The following is a 15320-nucleotide window of genomic DNA, read 5'->3' on the forward strand; positions in this document are numbered from 1 at the left end:
TAGAGTGAATCGACGAGAACATTCGGCACATCGCAATGAATTGTTGCTTTGTTTATTCCAGGCAACGAGCAAGGTTGGAACGAAGTTGCTTCCCAGATACCGATCACATCAAGGCGCTTGAATCCTCCAAATGCCCATTAGTTGGCATGGAGAAAACGGTTTGTTTACCGTCAACCACGGCGACTGAGACCTATTCTTTCTTCACGGGACCGGACGATCCTTGCCTTGTCTCCGGGCAATGGTTTCAATTCATCACTGGGGTCGAAATTGAAATTGACATTGGAATTGCCCGTGGCTTGTTCAGGGTGTCGGTTCTCTTCTAGTTTGCGAAGTCTCACCTCCTCGAAAGCAGCAATATCTTCAGAGGTTACAGTGATAGCTGTTGGCTGGCGGCGGAGCATCTTTCAATTTTTGTGGGAGAGGAGAGCTCTGGAATTTTGAAAGACGCCAACAATCGAGGGAGTTGAGACTGGGAAGCGTCGTTGCATCTCTGGGCGACATCACGTGACTTGATCACAGTCTTCAAAAGTTGCGTCCGCGTCTCATCAGATTCCCCATCAAAGCCTCTGGCGACACAATGCTTCGACCACAGCTCAGGCAGCTTTCCCGTCACAGGGATTTTATGTGCCCAGGTCGTCAGATCACCATTCGGCACTTTTCCATTCCGCATGCAGCCGCTGCAGCAAGTCAGAGTCCAGGTCCATCAGCGGGTATGTTTTCTCTTCTCTCGGTTGGCTTCTGCGAGCTCGCCATTGCTCTAGACTACCTGCGCTTCGAGTGGTGACTGTTTGATTGATGTTCAATTTTCTTTTCTGCTGCTAACCACATTTGTCTCATCGCAACCAGGCCCGAAGGGGTCGAAACAAAACCCGAAGCCTGCTCTTTCTCGCGCCCCCCGACCTTCCAACAGGCCCCCAAGTCCTAGCTCGAAATTCCCACCACACTCAGGCAAAGTGATTGATGCACGGTCCTTCGCTGCATCTCGCACAGGGGGTGAATCGGCAAACGTCATCCGCAGCCCCAGGCTGCGCAACGTTCGAGGAAACCAGCCGCAAAGCCGCAAGCCTAAGCCTGCAACGTCCAAAACAAGTTCGAAAAGCCGCCGCTCGGCTCGGCCCCGCCGCTCGGACAACGAGGTTGACGATGGCGAGCATGCACGAGCAGCTGCAATTCAACAGATTGAGCAAGAACAGCTAGCCCGTGGTCGACCTGTCCCCGTTCGTTACGAACCTCAGAATATAGATTTCTCCACGCTCAGTGAGACGTGGCCCGCCTTTCCAACGACCTCTAATGGCAAATCGGCAGCTGTTCTTGAAAAGCTTTCTAGCATCGGCGGTCGTCGCCCCAATGGCGCTGTCCCACCGGGTCAACTAGCCTGGCGTTTGTGGACCGGCGAGCATGTTTTCTTTAAGAGCGAGGCCGAAAAATCAGAAATCATGGCCGCCGCTCAGCAGATCTCCCAATACCGCGCCGACAAGAAATCCCAGAGACGGGGAGAACTCGTGGAGCCCTCGGTCGTCTCCTTCAAGCCAGTCATTGAGAAGGACTCAAACCGGCTGATGGAGACTCTGGCTCAAGGCAAATACCCCGCTTTGAAAGAGGGCAAAAGCCAGCCGGCAGTCATAGGTGATTTGGCGAGAAACCTGCGGAACAATGCGACATACCACACACCCTCGACGAAGCCCCGATTTCTTGGCAAGGTCGAGTCCCTGTTAGCCTCCAGTCGCGCTAAACGCACCTAGCACTCGAGTGTGCATGCTGAGTGTTCTGTATTATATGGGTTGTGGGATTGGAATTGATTTTGTCTGTCCGGGGGCGCATCTGGGGCTTTTGCCCTGCTGCCCTGTACCCAGACAATTTACAATGTGATTATATTACAAAGAGGGTTCCTATGCTTGTCCGAGGGTTTTCTTGGCTGTGTCAAATAGATCCTTGACATCTTTCTGGCCTTTGTCCGTAGCTTTCTCCATTTGATCGTGAGCCTTGCGTACATCATCAGGTCGTGCTAGCTTCTTTTTTTGCAGCTCTTGTAGTCGCTTATGCATGGTGCCTCGACACTCGCGTACCGTGCTAGAAGCCCTCTCGAAGGCCTGTTTGGCAGATAGGACATTTTGATCGCGGGACTCCTTGGTAGGAGGAGGAATAGGAATATTTAGCTGGAGCGCATTGTGGGGATCGGGCTGAGGGGTCAGAGATAGATTGGAGGAGATGATTGTGGACGTGACTGGTTTGACATGCTGTTCAGATAGGCAAATAGGGTTAGTTAGAATGAACACAATGGGAGACTATAGAGCATTGAACGAATCCAGCTGACTCACCTCCTCCTCTGCCACCAGGAGAGTGACCATCCTGCCTCCTTTAGGGACGACCTGCGCAAGATCTCCAAGCTTGAATGCCTCCTGGTCATCCTTGCTGAGCTGGACCTTCAAATTTTCCAGTGATGCGGTGTTGAATCGGCCACCAGCTCGGAGCTTCGAAAGCTCATCCTTTAATCGGGAAACAGCGGCTGCTATTCCCGTGTGTAATTGAAACAGGTCAAAGGGATCTTCGGCAGACAATGCAGTACTCGATTCATATTCGGCGGGGGCGCTCTTCTTGGTGCTTTTGTCTTTCTTTTTGTACAGCACGGAGGAGTTGATGAAGCTGCGACTGAAGGGAGTAACCCCGGGTCTTAAAGGAGGTGCAAACTTCGAGACCTGCACTGATACCCGGGATTGGCCGAGAATTCGCATTGGAATTGGCGAACGAATTAGAAAGCGATACATGATTCAAGGGGGTAGGGAAATGAAGATACAAGAAGACGGGTTCGCGGAAAAGTTGGAAGGAGGCCGGTGTGATAAGATAAGGGCGATTAGACTGGCCACCTTAGCAGAAAATGGATACCTGAATCTCTTTTGCAAACCCAGCTTGGCTCTGTAAAAGTCCAGACCGTTGCGTCGACATAAGAAACTAATATACATAAATGCCTTTCGGTAGATACTAAATAAGCAGTAGATAGGAGCTGAGTACAAATATGGGTCCAGGTCGGTAGAGAAGAATAAGTGATCATCGAAACCACACGGGAAATTGTGAAAAAAAAATTCATTGAAGATAAACAGACTAAGAGCACCAGTACGTCATGGAGAACCGAGGTCGTCACACATTAGATTTGCAACGTTGATCTTCGTCTACATAAAGAACATACTTTTTAACAAAAAGAAATAAACTGCGCCTAAGATTGCCCGGATTCAAACAACACAAAAGCATCGACCAACACGGCCCCGAGATCTATATGGCGCAGACCTTTTCCAGATTTTCATCTGGAAGGGAAAATGGAATGAGGGGGAGTAAGGGGGGAATGAGTTGGTCGTCCTATGTTCATCTCGTTTAGCGAGTGGCCATGGCCTTGGTGATCAGGCGCTTCAGAGCCAGCTCCTTCTTCTTGAGGTCCTCGGGGGTAGAGTCCTCAATCTCGAGCTGAGCCATGGCGTCGCTCAGGGCAGACTCGATCTTCTCCTTGTTGCCGCGCTTGAGCTTCATCGACATGGTGGGGTCAGAGACGATCTCCTCGACACGAGAGATGTAGGACTCAAGCTGCTGGCGGGACTCGAAGCGCTTGGTGAAAGCCTCGTCGCTGGTCTTGAACTTGGCAGCGTCTATATACCATTGTTAGCAGGATGGCGGGCAACGTGATATCGAGGAGGGAAAAGAACTGACCATCGATCATCTGCTCGATCTCACCGCTGGAAAGCTTGCCGACGGCGTTGGAGATGGTGATGTTGGCACTGCGGCCGGAGGACTTCTCGGTAGCAGTAACCTTCAGGATACCGTTGACGTCAACCTCGAAGACACACTCCAGAGCAGCCTCGCCGGCGCGCATCGGAGGGATAGGAGCCAGAGTAAACTCGCCCAGAGAGGTGTTGTCAGCGCAGTTGGTACGCTCACCCTGGTAGACGGGAAACTGGACAGTAGTCTGGTTGTCGACAACAGTGGTGAAGGTACGCTTCTTGATGGTGGGGACGGTCTGGCCACGGGGAACGACGGGAGCAAAAATGTTACCCTCCATGGCAACACCGAGGGACAGAGGAACAACATCGAGCAGCAACAGGTCAGCGGTCTCAGCGGAGGTAGCCTTGCCGGAGAGAATACCGGCCTGGACAGCGGCACCGTAAGCAACGGCCTCATCGGGGTTAATGCTCTGCACAACGAAAATTAGCGACTATGTTCAGTCTGGCCGGAAGGAAAAACCGCAGAAATCCATCAACAATCTTACCTTCTCAAGCTTCTTGCCATCGAAGAAGTCGCTCAGGAGCTTCTGGATGCGGGGAATACGGGTGGAACCACCGACAAGGACAATCTCATCGACCTTGCTCTTCTCCAGGCCAGAGTCCTTAATAACCTGCTGGACGGGGTCAAGGGTACCAGAGAAAGACTTGGCGTTCAAATCCTCGAAACGGGCACGGGTGATGGAGGAGTTGAAGTCCTCGCCATCGAAGAGAGAGTCAATCTCGACGGTGGTCTGGGTAGCGTTGGACAGGGTACGCTTAGCACGCTCACAAGCGGTGCGGAGACGACGGAGAGCGCGAGCATCGCCAGAGAGGTCCTTGCCGGTCTTACGCTGGAACTCCTTCTTGAAGTGGTCCAGCAGGTTGGTGTCGAAGTCCTGACCACCAAGGTGAGTGTCACCAGCAGTAGCCTTGACGGTGAAAACACCACCCTGGATGTTCAGCAAAGACACATCGAAAGTACCACCACCCAGATCGTAGATGAGAACGTTACGCTCCTTGTCGGACTTGCCAGAGCCTAGGCCATAGGCGATAGCAGCAGCAGTAGGCTCGTTGATGATACGGAGGACGTTCAGGCCGGCGATAGCACCGGCGTCCTTGGTAGCCTGACGCTGATTGTCGTTGAAGTAAGCAGGGACAGTGATGACGGCCTTCTCAACCTTCTTGCCGAGCTTGGTCTCGGCAACCTCCTTCATCTATTTTTTTTATAAATAAATTAGAACGGAATTTCACTGGTTGTTCATACGACGTACCTTCATGAGAACCATGGAGGAGATCTCCTGGGGAGTGAAAGTCTTGGTCTCGCCGAGATACTCAACCTCGACAGCGGGGCTGGTACCCTGGTCGACGACCTTGAAGGGCCACGACTCGACATCCTTCTTAACAATGGGGTCGTCAAAACGGCGACCAATGAGACGCCTATTGAAAATCCAGGTCAGACCCACAGAACACAATGGCAGTGGAACAGACAGGGCAATGGTTTATAGATCCGATTGTGGAAAGGGTAAAAGTGTTGATACTGGGAAAGCCCAGGCGGCCAAGACTCACTTGATGTCGAAGATGGTGTTCTTCGGGTTCATGGCGGCCTGGTTCTTGGCGGCCTCGCCGATCAGACGCTCCTTGTCGGTGAAGGAGACGAAAGAGGGGGTGGTGTAGCTACCCTGGTCGTTGGCGACTAGAATTCTGGTTAATTTCTGGAATAAGAGGCATATTGCGATGCAAACGCACTGATCTCAACGTTGGTGCCCTCATAGTTGGCAACGCAAGAGTAGGTGGTACCTGACGAAGAAGTCAGTAACAAAAATCTAGAAGCATCAATCGATCGATATTCATACCGAGATCGATACCGATCGCCCCATCATAAACCGGAAGGTCCGCCATTTTGAAAGTGAGTGGTGAAATTGAAGAGTGGGAAAGGGTTGGAAGGAGGGGTTTTGCCGGGTCGAAATTTTTTTATAAATGCAATGCCACACATGGCAAAGGCAGAAAATTTTTCGGGAGCGGTGAGTCACGTGTAACCTGGGGTTTCCCAGTTGAGCGTATTCGCCTCATCACAGCCCCAAAGGCCCTGAAGCTCCGTCCTTTCGATAGTTTTCAGGATATCATTTCATAGCTACAAGTGAATTGTTTTCATTTAACTTATTGATCAGGTACAGTTTCATCGCTCTAGCAGTTGGGGCAGTTGCGTTTCCCCTGCTAGATCTCAAGAGGGATGAAAAAAAATTATACAAAGGGTTGGGCTCAACTAGGACATGGAAAACACACACACACACACACACACAAACACACAGACAGACATTCCATCCTTTCACTAAATGACCATAGTCTGTGTGCTCATGAAGTTACAGTGAGGACAGAGGTGATATCTTCTGCTTTCCCTCCTCCCACTCTTAGCGAATTACCGTAGCAAATTAAAAAAGACTGTAGTTCGCTCATAGTCGATATCAGAGCCAGGGAATCCAGTTTTTGGAACCCCTCTTGGCGGCCCGGCAATAGCCTCGAGATCGAGTTTAGTAGTCCCCGGATGGAGTTGAATATCAAAAGCCAGCGTGGAAGGATCGCTGGTCGGATGGAGTTGTTGCATACCCATCAAAGCGACGAGCTTGACATGCCGCTGCGAGGTTCCGGCAGAGATAGTAGGTCGAACGGTGACCAAATTATGCGTCGCGGGTAGGTTGATTGTGATTGTCTGCTGAGAAACAGTTGATGATGGAGGAATATCCAAACACAAATTATGGTGGAGGGATAGCGAGGGATGGGTGATGATTTGAACATTCCGAATCAGAGCCGAGTTCGCATCTACATCATCATCATCAATATCATCATCCTGGTTAGCAGGCTTTCGTACTCGCTTTTCCCAAAATATGCCCACGTGCACAACATATATCTTCTCCATGGTAATGTGGTATATGTAAGGATCTCTTACCTTGGCCCGGTTTTCTCCAAATCGAGGTGAGAGGAGATGTATTGGAAGGTTGCTGCACGGTCGCTATACGTAGCCACAAAAAGGCAGAGTCAATCATTGTGCAACAACTGGGGGAATCGTGACCGGTGTCCAAGAATCTCCGAACTTACCGTCGTTGGAGACTGATCTAGTGGTAGAGTCCAATGGGTCTCCGTCCGGACCATGAGAAGGGCGTGTCTCGGCATGCTGAGACGATGTGCTCCGAGTCTCGGTTTTTAACACATGGGATGCCTCCCGACCACCCAGTTCATTCTGCGATTGCTCTAAAGTAGAGGGAGTGGTGGTAACACTGGATCGAGGGCTGGGAGCGTGCCTTCGAAGAGACCGGGTTCGGTATGAGTCCAACTCCTGATTTGCTGATCCAGTTCGAACAAGCTCTTGCTGTCGTTTCAAGGATTCATTATCGACGGTGAGACCGGAGGATGGTTGATCATCATTATTAGGTGTCTCGGAGGTCTGCCCAGCCATCTTGAGTGTTAACCTTTGCACCCCCGGTTCCACATCCCTCGCAGCCATTTTCAACTTGATACGAGGCATTTCGGGGTGACCATCTACCTGAATGGAATCGGGAACAAGCTTTCTCGCCTCCGCCACTCTCCGCTTGAAGTGATCCTGGTCTGGTATGAGTACTATGGCAAGAAGCCCGGTTCGGACGGACAAGGCACAACGGGGGTTTACCTCTAGCATGCCAGCTAAAACAGAGATATCACTCCCGTCTTCATTATACTCTCGCGCGTTCCGCCAGAGATAGCTCACCTCCTCTTCAAAGGACTCCCAGGTGGAGAAGGCGGTTGTTTTCGAGGGTTTTTTCCGGCTATCAGTGCCGCGGACTTGTTTTTGAATAGTCCGTATCGACACTGGATGTTGAATAATTTCATAGTAGTCCCGGTAAAGGTTGCGATCGGGCTTTCCAATGAATGGGTATGCGACTTCTTCTCCACTAAATCTTGGATTAGCCTTCTCGGTGGACTCAATGAATGGCGAGGAAAGCAGGAAGACTCACTCGGAGTCCTTCAAACGCGCCAGCTCTGTCATGATCTTGTCTTGCGCAGTTTGAAGCGTATCGCCCTCGAAATCGACCTCAGACTCCTCTTGCTCATCCTGGCTTACTGAGCTTCCATCCGTTTCGGCCTCATCGCCTAGCTCGGACCCAGCAGGCGAAGAGACCGCGTTAGAGCCATCAGGGTCCACGATATCATCATCCTAGTGCATATCCATCGACATTAGCGACGTGATTCAAGCACTCTTTCGTCTTGCGCCTCGCGAAGGGAACTTGTAGCATGACTCTTTCGCTCATGAAGCACATTGAGCTCAGCGCATAGGAGAAAAATATTGTCGATTGATTCAAAAGACAGTCCAATTCGATTGAGTCCGCGCGTCGGTCGCATGAATCCATGGGAGAAGGAGTGCAGCGACTTACAGACACTTTCCGGCGCTTCTGGCTGCGCATCCTCGCCTCTGGCGAAGCAGCGACCATGCTTCGCCGCTTTGTGGTCATCTCTGATTACAATACTGTATTGCCCAAAAAAATCGTAGCCAATAGTAGAGTGCTCAACGATCAACCATTCGATGGGATCAATGATTACAGCGGAAACTCATACCTCGACGTGTGCAGACGCGCTGTGATCATATGAGTGGAGCCAGGGCGTCTTAGGTAAGTGGTATGTCTGTATTTGTAGGTCGGCAGAGCCTGACTGGGTACAGTACTTACACGTAAGATACAGCCTAACACGGTGCACCGACCACCTGAATCGTATAGGAATGTACGATACTGTACGAGCATTACAGGGGCACCACCAGTGATGTATTTTGTTATCATCATCTGCAGATAAGATACTGACACCTCAGGCATTAGGTGCCTCAGGCTCTAAGGCATTTAAAGCCCCCATCATTTTCCGCGTCCCGCAAAACAACTCGGTTTGTTGCAAAACACGGCTCTGTTGTCTTTCCTTTTTCCAATCCGCCCTCTCCGCTCTGTTTGGGGTTCGTTATAAACTCGCTCACGGCAACATTGTTTTTGACACTCTAGTAAGTACATTTCTTGGAAAATTAGGGAGAAATCCTTTCTCCACCCAGTTTCATCCCCAAACTGACCTGCCACGTGCAACAGGCCGATTCCCGAAATCCTCTTTCCTCCGCAACCCCTCACCGTTGAGCACAATGGATATCGACCCTAGTCGACGAAATAAGAAGCCCCGTCTCCTCCTGGAGTCGGAGCGGGAAAGACTAGACGAATTCATCGATTCGATTCATTATTCTGCAAGGTATCACCTATCACTTGGGCCATGGATGCAGAACTGTGGGCATCTACTAAATTGGCCCAGATATTCCGACGACAAGTTCGAATACCGTCATGTCCAACTCCCGAAGAACATGCTGAAGAAGATTCCCACGGACTACTTTGATAGCTCCAAGGGAACATTGAAACTGCTGTGGGAAGAGGAATGGCGAGCGCTAGGCATCACGCAGGTTGGTTGACTTCCCCATGCCTCAGTCCAGCTACAGCTAACAAATGCCGACACATAGAGCTTGGGATGGGAGCACTACGAGGTGCATGAGCCAGAACCTCATATTCTGCTTTTCAAGTCCGTGGTTAGCACCTCTCAAAGCCCAATCCACTCCCCGCTGACTCTTCTTTAGGCGACCGCTCAACTACCAACCTCCACTAGCCCAATAAACTCGTTACGGATTGATGGTGTTGCATTTGGATGTCCTCTCCCTACCTTCTCCCCTCTCCCTTCCTCCTCCCTTTCTTGAGAGAGACCCGACTATGGTCGGTTTTCCTTTTATCATACGGGCATGCGTCATCGGTATGTTCACTAGGGTCGACAGCAGCTTCGTTATGGAAGTTCTGGAATGAGATATGATTCATTTTTCCCTTCAACTGTCCATGGGTTGGCTTGGTTCAAGCTCCGTGTATGCGCCCCAATGAACCTTCTCGGTGTATCATAGATACGCCCCTCGGTATCCCTCATCAAACCACATTCGTGGCGAACCATTCTCCCCATTGCGCCGCGGTGAAGCTGCTGCTGATCCCACGCTCCTCTACACCCTATTCCGGATGTCAATGTCTGGGCAGATTTCCGATGCGCAAACCTTACGTTGAAAAAAACCGTTGGTGAAACATGAACTCCCACTACTCGATCCGCCTGCCATAGGTGTTAGACAACATTTGAGAAGCAGGGAAAGATACGGGTAGTGCTCTACTTTGATCATCAACTTCAGGTCGTTGGTCACCTGGTTTCCCACATTCAATTGGCCGGTGCTGTCGGGGGTATCTGGGATTGTCAACAAGTTCAGGACGCTTTGTTCGTCCACGCCAACAGACCCGGCAATCCTAGCGAGGCGCTCATATGTTTTATTACGAGTTTCATTGACCACGCTCACGTCAAAAAATTCACTCTGGTGTTGAAACAAGGTCGCGCTAAAATCCCAGAATTTCTCCGGGGCCAGTCGAAGGACTGCGGCACCTGCCTCGTGGGTGAGAGTGGACGACGGATGCCATGGTTGAATATGCTGCCGGAAGATTACTTGGAGCCGAGAGCCATATTGGTGAGCGATCGTGGGACTCAGCGTATAGAATGTATTGAACATCTTGGCGGAGAACTAGAAGGACTATTTAGTAGGGATTGAGCCAGTGCGATATAGGATACAGGGTCAATCACTCACCGGGCACACATAATCAAGGTCAAGAAGCGGTCAGCTCTCGTACCTGCGGGTTGGACGGACGTGAGACTTACATAGTTCGAGGGTATGGGGTGTTTCGTTGGGAGTTCCCAAGGGGAGTTTAAGCCCATTGAATTTGGGGGGAAAGACATGGTTTAACGAGCTGGGAGAGATGAGAGGTAGGGCTGGTTTGAGAGGGGCGGGGAGAAGTAGCACCGGTAGGGAAAAGATAAATCACGTCACTACCCCGCTGTACCCTGCGAGTAGGCGGTATCTACGTATATCTACTGTAAATCCAGATCTCCGCATCATTATCTATGAGAATATAATCTACACATGGGCCCACCATATCGTTCCATATAGGCGCCAAGGGGGGGATTCGGAGACAAATACCGAGAGGGGATATCTCACTTGCTCGTGAGACACTGGACGGGCGCTGATACGCTTATACGTGATATTAGGAATTTCTATACCCAATACTCCGCACCGAATCGACAAACCACTTAACCTTTGATATTCTAATCGCTTACCCATGCAAAGAGGATTGTGGGTACCGACCACTATTATTCCCATGCATAAGCCGTCATCTTCCTTCTTGAATCTCTTCGCACTCGAGGACCGATGAGATCAAAAGTCCACGCTTTATATTGAGCGTTTCGGAACCGTTTAGCCTCAGAATTGGGGTATTGTAGGAAACCCCTCAAATCGACAAAGGGTCGAAAGTATAGGACAACAAATAATAATTGAATGAATGATTACTGCGTGTATTACCGCACTAATACCAGGCACCAAGCCGTATTCATGTAGGCGACCTCGTGTCTGTGTAAGGACGAACATCACGTGTCCAACGGGCCGGGCATTACGACGCCGCTTAACCTGAGCCCAGCAACCCGTCTGTCTATTCCAACCCGCGACCCGGCCGAGGATATTCCCAGGGATTCTCCCAATGCTTTGGCTCAGGCGACTGATACGAAGCCAGTCCCGTTTCGCTCTTTTCCACATTGGCCCCCGCCAAGCTACCACTCCCCCAGCGATCCGGCATGTAAGATTCAGACGGCCTTGGCTTAGGTGTGTATTGGAGTCCCCGATCGCTGCTGCCCTCAACCATGGACTTAGGCGAGGATATGGACGCTAATTTACGGATCCTCCAGGTCATTTTTGGGGAAAACATTACTTTATGGCACCGCTTTCCACCTATGGAGCTCTTTTGTCCTAATTCAATTTGATGAGGAGGACCGAGATACCCATGATGTGGACTCGATATCCGAAGCCGAAGTCAAAGAAACTACATCACGACCATCCTCCCAAAGCAGCCCAGACGAAGGTCGGATGGGGGATGGGGTGGAAGAGGAGGACCCTTTATTCATCCCACTCACATGGTCTCGTCTCCAAGAGGGCGATCTGTATGCCGCGTCTGATCCTGAATGGCAAGAGTTTGTCAAGATCTCCAAAGACCGAAAAAAGTTACAAGCCTTAAGAGGTGAGGTCTTCATGGACGTACACTAGAACGTCCTATTATTCTGACGAACCCAGATGAACTTGCTACCATTGTCTTGAAGAGCGCCTCGTCTCGAATGTCCCAGATTCTGGGGGGCCCTCTTTCCTTGACCGGGTTCTGGCTGGTCCACCAATTTCCGTCTCGTGCTCCGCCAGGCTACCTTCGATCCGGGTACGTCCATCTCAGGAGCTAATCCTCATGTTTCTCTGCTAATTTATCTGCACAAAGCCTTGAATTCACCGACGACAGTATATCTTGGGTGACCAAGGCTATGGAGCCCGACGTTGGAGATAGACTGCAGACTGTGATGAAACCAATTCACGTGGCTCTGGCTATCAAAGATGCCTATTTGATCTTCCTAACCCGACAACTTGCTCGTCTCAAGGACCCCAATAGTCAGCCATCGGATGCTCTGGAGGTATTGAATGGTCGGTACATCCTATCGGGCAACGAGCGACTTAGCCCGATCAGCCCCAACGAGCAACCTAAATTACCGCCCCTAATATCCGATGAGGCCCCCAACAGCATTTCTTCCCACGACAACCCAGACCTTCCTGACCTTCATCCATCTTCTATCATCTCCTCCTTGCAGCGCCTTCCCTTGCCAGACCTTGGTCCGGGGTCCGACCTTCACCTCGCCTCCATGGCATTCAAGCTGCGTTTGAACGAATATCGTGCTCAAAATCCACGAACACCCCAACGGGGTACATTCTTTATCTCCGGCCCGGTGGGTCTCAAGGGGCCGGATGGGTTCTGCAGATTCGAGGTTCGTGGCGAATACGACCCGGCCAAGTCTGCATGGCGAACAGTCGAGATGAAACTGAAGGATATCAATCCCAGAAGGCAGAGGCCGAGAGGGTCGGCGTGAAACCTCATCTCTAGCAGAGTTCCTGATTCGGGAGATACCGAATACTAATATGGATTCCCCTCGAGCTGACTTTATAGCTTTGTAGATAACTGAATCTCCTTAGAACATCATCTTTCCCCTTACTAGGATATGTACATATTTTAACTGAAAAAAGCCATCATAGGGCTGATTTCCTACCGAGTCTCATGCCGAGAAGAACAAGAGAATAGAATAGGCCTGTAAGTTCTTTGGGAACGCGCAAAATATCAGTATATTCAATGAATGCCGAGCCAATAACCAAGGAGTATGGGTTGTACGATCTGGTAGCAGTGGGCTTGGTGATCTACATGATCGGTAAGAAGTCAGCCATGTGTAGTCACCAGTCAGCCCATATGTGACTAGTGCGATATAGTATTAAGTGTGGTTTGATGGAGAGCTCTGGTATGATTAGCTAAGCGAACCCACCAGGTGGCCCGTTGACTGATGCGGAGAGCTTTCAAGGCGGTTCTCGGCCCTCCCTGAACCTCCCCATCCCGACCCTCCTGATCCAGGTCAAGCAAGAATCTCGAACCTCAAATCTTTCGAACGGAGTTACTCCCCTGTATGCTCCGCCTTGAATCAACCCTAAAGTTATCTCTCTGAGGTTTCGATTCAACGCAATGCGCTGGGGCTCCAAGCTCCTAGCCCTGGCGGCAACAGGCGCGTGGGGAGCGAACGCCCTCGACGCATCAATCTTTACATTTGCCTCTACTGATGAAACATCCAATAATGCCAAAGCGATCTCCCAGGAAGTACCGGAAGAAGTTGCTCAACTAATCCTTGAGCTGCGCATGGGCTCCTCGCTTGGGTCTGTCCTCGGTAAGGTGCAAACAGACACCATTGACCGCATGAATTCCTATTCCGGTTCTCAGCCCAGTCTATTTGGAGGCTCCCTAGATAAAGAACTACCACAAAGAAGCTTCATTTTTCTCGAAGGGCTCGGTGAAAATATCGGTATGTGCATTCAAGACAAAGCACGCCCCAACATGTGGCTGATCATATTTTGTTTCGTCTCTTTCTATAGGTTCAAAGTTGCGAAAGCACCAAGCACCCAACATTTTCGTTCCTCAAACCTCTTCAAGTCTCGTGGACGATGCTCTGGTGTCTCTTATCGGCGATGGCGATGTGGACCGACACTGCACTTACCATGCGAACACCAGCCGAAGCCAACCGAAAGCTGCTCAGGTATAGCCATTTTCTGTCACAGGAGATAAAGAATAAATCCCATACTAATGAGAGATGACATGCCAGTCCATCCAAGAGTGTCTTTCTAGGGACCCAATACTGTCTCATGGAAAAAGCATATTGAGCCACGAGGTTCTGAACCTGATCAGGTCGATGGAGGCATGGGGAAGCAACGATTTCAAAACAACCGGCTCAAGACTAGTATTCAAGGTATTTGGACAACTGGCTGCACAGGTTGATCGTGTCAAATATGCCTGGCTAACATATATCGACCTAGGCGATCTCCGGGGATGACTCGCTGGTTACCAAAACCTTCAACTCGATTTTTCATGATCTGAACCAGTTGGTATTGTCAGAAAATCGGGAAATTACAGTGTTGCTTTTGACCGGCAAAGAAAGTACACAAGACTTGCCGCGGGTCTCCCGACGAGATGTGATGACTCAGACTGAATCGCATACATCCACGATCAACATCCAGGAAAAATCCCAAAGATCGTCCCAGGAATCTGTCATATCCTCGGTCTTTGCACCTGTCTGCCACGCTTCCAACTCATCCTGCGTCGACGCAACTAACAATTGTTCCGGGCATGGATATTGCTATCTCAAGTATGGCTCTGGCGATGAGAGCACCAGTGGAAATTGCTACGCATGCCGCTGCCAACAGACTGTACAACGGAATAGTGACGGCACCACCCAGAAGTTCCAGTGGGGTGGCTCTGCTTGCCAGAAAAAAGATATCAGCTCACCTTTCTTCCTCATTGCTGGTGTTAGTGTCTTGGCTATTTTGATGGTGAGCAGCGCTGTTGGAATGCTTTTTAGTATGGGACAAGAAGAACTCCCTAGCGTGATTGGGGCCGGGGTTGGAGCGACAAAGTCCCAGTCGTAAGAAACAAGCAACTACTGTCCCTCATTCTCATGAGAAGAATTTGGGGGAGGGGGGGATGATGCTTACATCTCTTTCTCTTTTGTGCTCGGGGCTTGTTCCGGTTTATATGTATATTTTGTTCTGTCAAAATACTTTATATCTTCGAAGTGCCGGGGGGGGGGACCTTGCTCTCTGCTTCTCCTTTCTCATAATATGGCAATTACATGCCGGGCTAACGACGTGGTAGACATACCAACACCAAGGAGATATTTGCTTCCCTGGCCCTTCAGCAATACTGAAAAAGTGCTACGGGAGGAGGGTTCTTCAAAAGATTAGCATTCAATATTCAATATTCACTGAACAGAGCTTCAAGTAAAAGAAAAGGGGTATCCGAAACCACCCGGGCTTGAGCTTTTGGCTCATCATTCCCACCATTGCGTAGCAAACTAGAAACATTTCATAAGGCTCCCAGCAACACCGGGAACGAGGCA

At 50.3% G+C, this 15320-nt stretch overlaps 9 protein-coding genes across 9 annotated transcripts; 4 read left to right on the plus strand and 5 right to left on the minus strand.

Moving 5' to 3' along the window:
* Positions 1–170: 170 nt before the first annotated feature.
* N7462_008765 (CDC26 family anaphase-promoting complex subunit) lies at positions 171–401 on the minus strand (the record flags this gene model as incomplete). The annotated part of the gene is made up of 1 exon (XM_057080480.1): positions 171–401. The coding sequence occupies one exon, from the start codon at positions 399–401 to the stop codon at positions 171–173; it is 231 nt and encodes a 76-aa protein (XP_056930808.1).
* A 176-nt stretch (positions 402–577) lies between these two features.
* Positions 578–1742, plus strand: N7462_008766 (uncharacterized protein; the record flags this gene model as incomplete). The annotated part of the gene is made up of 2 exons (XM_057080481.1): positions 578–710; positions 847–1742. 2 exons carry the CDS (start codon positions 578–580, stop codon positions 1740–1742), a joined length of 1029 nt encoding a protein of 342 aa, XP_056930809.1.
* A 147-nt stretch (positions 1743–1889) lies between these two features.
* On the minus strand, positions 1890–2732 carry N7462_008767 (ribosome-recycling factor; the record flags this gene model as incomplete). Its single annotated transcript, XM_057080482.1, has 2 exons — positions 1890–2237; positions 2319–2732. 2 exons carry the CDS (start codon positions 2730–2732, stop codon positions 1890–1892), a joined length of 762 nt encoding a protein of 253 aa, XP_056930810.1.
* A 634-nt stretch (positions 2733–3366) lies between these two features.
* Positions 3367–5645, minus strand: hscA (putative Hsp70 chaperone (HscA); the record flags this gene model as incomplete). Its single annotated transcript, XM_057080483.1, has 7 exons — positions 3367–3635; positions 3697–4177; positions 4253–4960; positions 5018–5183; positions 5313–5439; positions 5493–5543; positions 5600–5645. The coding sequence occupies 7 exons, from the start codon at positions 5643–5645 to the stop codon at positions 3367–3369; spliced, it is 1848 nt and encodes a 615-aa protein (XP_056930811.1).
* Positions 5646–6162: 517 nt separating this feature from the next.
* On the minus strand, positions 6163–8227 carry N7462_008769 (bromodomain-containing protein; the record flags this gene model as incomplete). Its single annotated transcript, XM_057080484.1, has 4 exons — positions 6163–6563; positions 6840–7669; positions 7733–7932; positions 8150–8227. The coding sequence occupies 4 exons, from the start codon at positions 8225–8227 to the stop codon at positions 6163–6165; spliced, it is 1509 nt and encodes a 502-aa protein (XP_056930812.1).
* Positions 8228–8889: 662 nt separating this feature from the next.
* On the plus strand, positions 8890–9369 carry N7462_008770 (cyclin-dependent protein kinase regulatory subunit CKS1; the record flags this gene model as incomplete). Its single annotated transcript, XM_057080485.1, has 3 exons — positions 8890–8993; positions 9054–9198; positions 9256–9369. The coding sequence occupies 3 exons, from the start codon at positions 8890–8892 to the stop codon at positions 9367–9369; spliced, it is 363 nt and encodes a 120-aa protein (XP_056930813.1).
* Positions 9370–9703: 334 nt separating this feature from the next.
* N7462_008771 (DsbA family protein) lies at positions 9704–10323 on the minus strand (the record flags this gene model as incomplete). Its single annotated transcript, XM_057080486.1, has 3 exons — positions 9704–9781; positions 9831–9878; positions 9937–10323. 3 exons carry the CDS (start codon positions 10321–10323, stop codon positions 9704–9706), a joined length of 513 nt encoding a protein of 170 aa, XP_056930814.1.
* A 1018-nt stretch (positions 10324–11341) lies between these two features.
* On the plus strand, positions 11342–12761 carry N7462_008772 (uncharacterized protein; the record flags this gene model as incomplete). Its single annotated transcript, XM_057080487.1, has 4 exons — positions 11342–11463; positions 11547–11858; positions 11957–12064; positions 12122–12761. The coding sequence occupies 4 exons, from the start codon at positions 11342–11344 to the stop codon at positions 12759–12761; spliced, it is 1182 nt and encodes a 393-aa protein (XP_056930815.1).
* Positions 12762–13399: 638 nt separating this feature from the next.
* Positions 13400–14850, plus strand: N7462_008773 (DUF3844 domain-containing protein; the record flags this gene model as incomplete). Its single annotated transcript, XM_057080488.1, has 4 exons — positions 13400–13733; positions 13804–13964; positions 14031–14174; positions 14242–14850. The coding sequence occupies 4 exons, from the start codon at positions 13400–13402 to the stop codon at positions 14848–14850; spliced, it is 1248 nt and encodes a 415-aa protein (XP_056930816.1).
* Between the last annotated feature and the right edge of the window lie 470 nt (positions 14851–15320).

Source organism: Penicillium macrosclerotiorum (assembly GCF_028827735.1).
Source record: "Penicillium macrosclerotiorum strain IBT 26536 chromosome Unknown utg000008l_segment0_segment0, whole genome shotgun sequence".
In the NCBI taxonomy this organism is placed as follows: domain Eukaryota; kingdom Fungi; phylum Ascomycota; class Eurotiomycetes; order Eurotiales; family Aspergillaceae; genus Penicillium; species Penicillium macrosclerotiorum.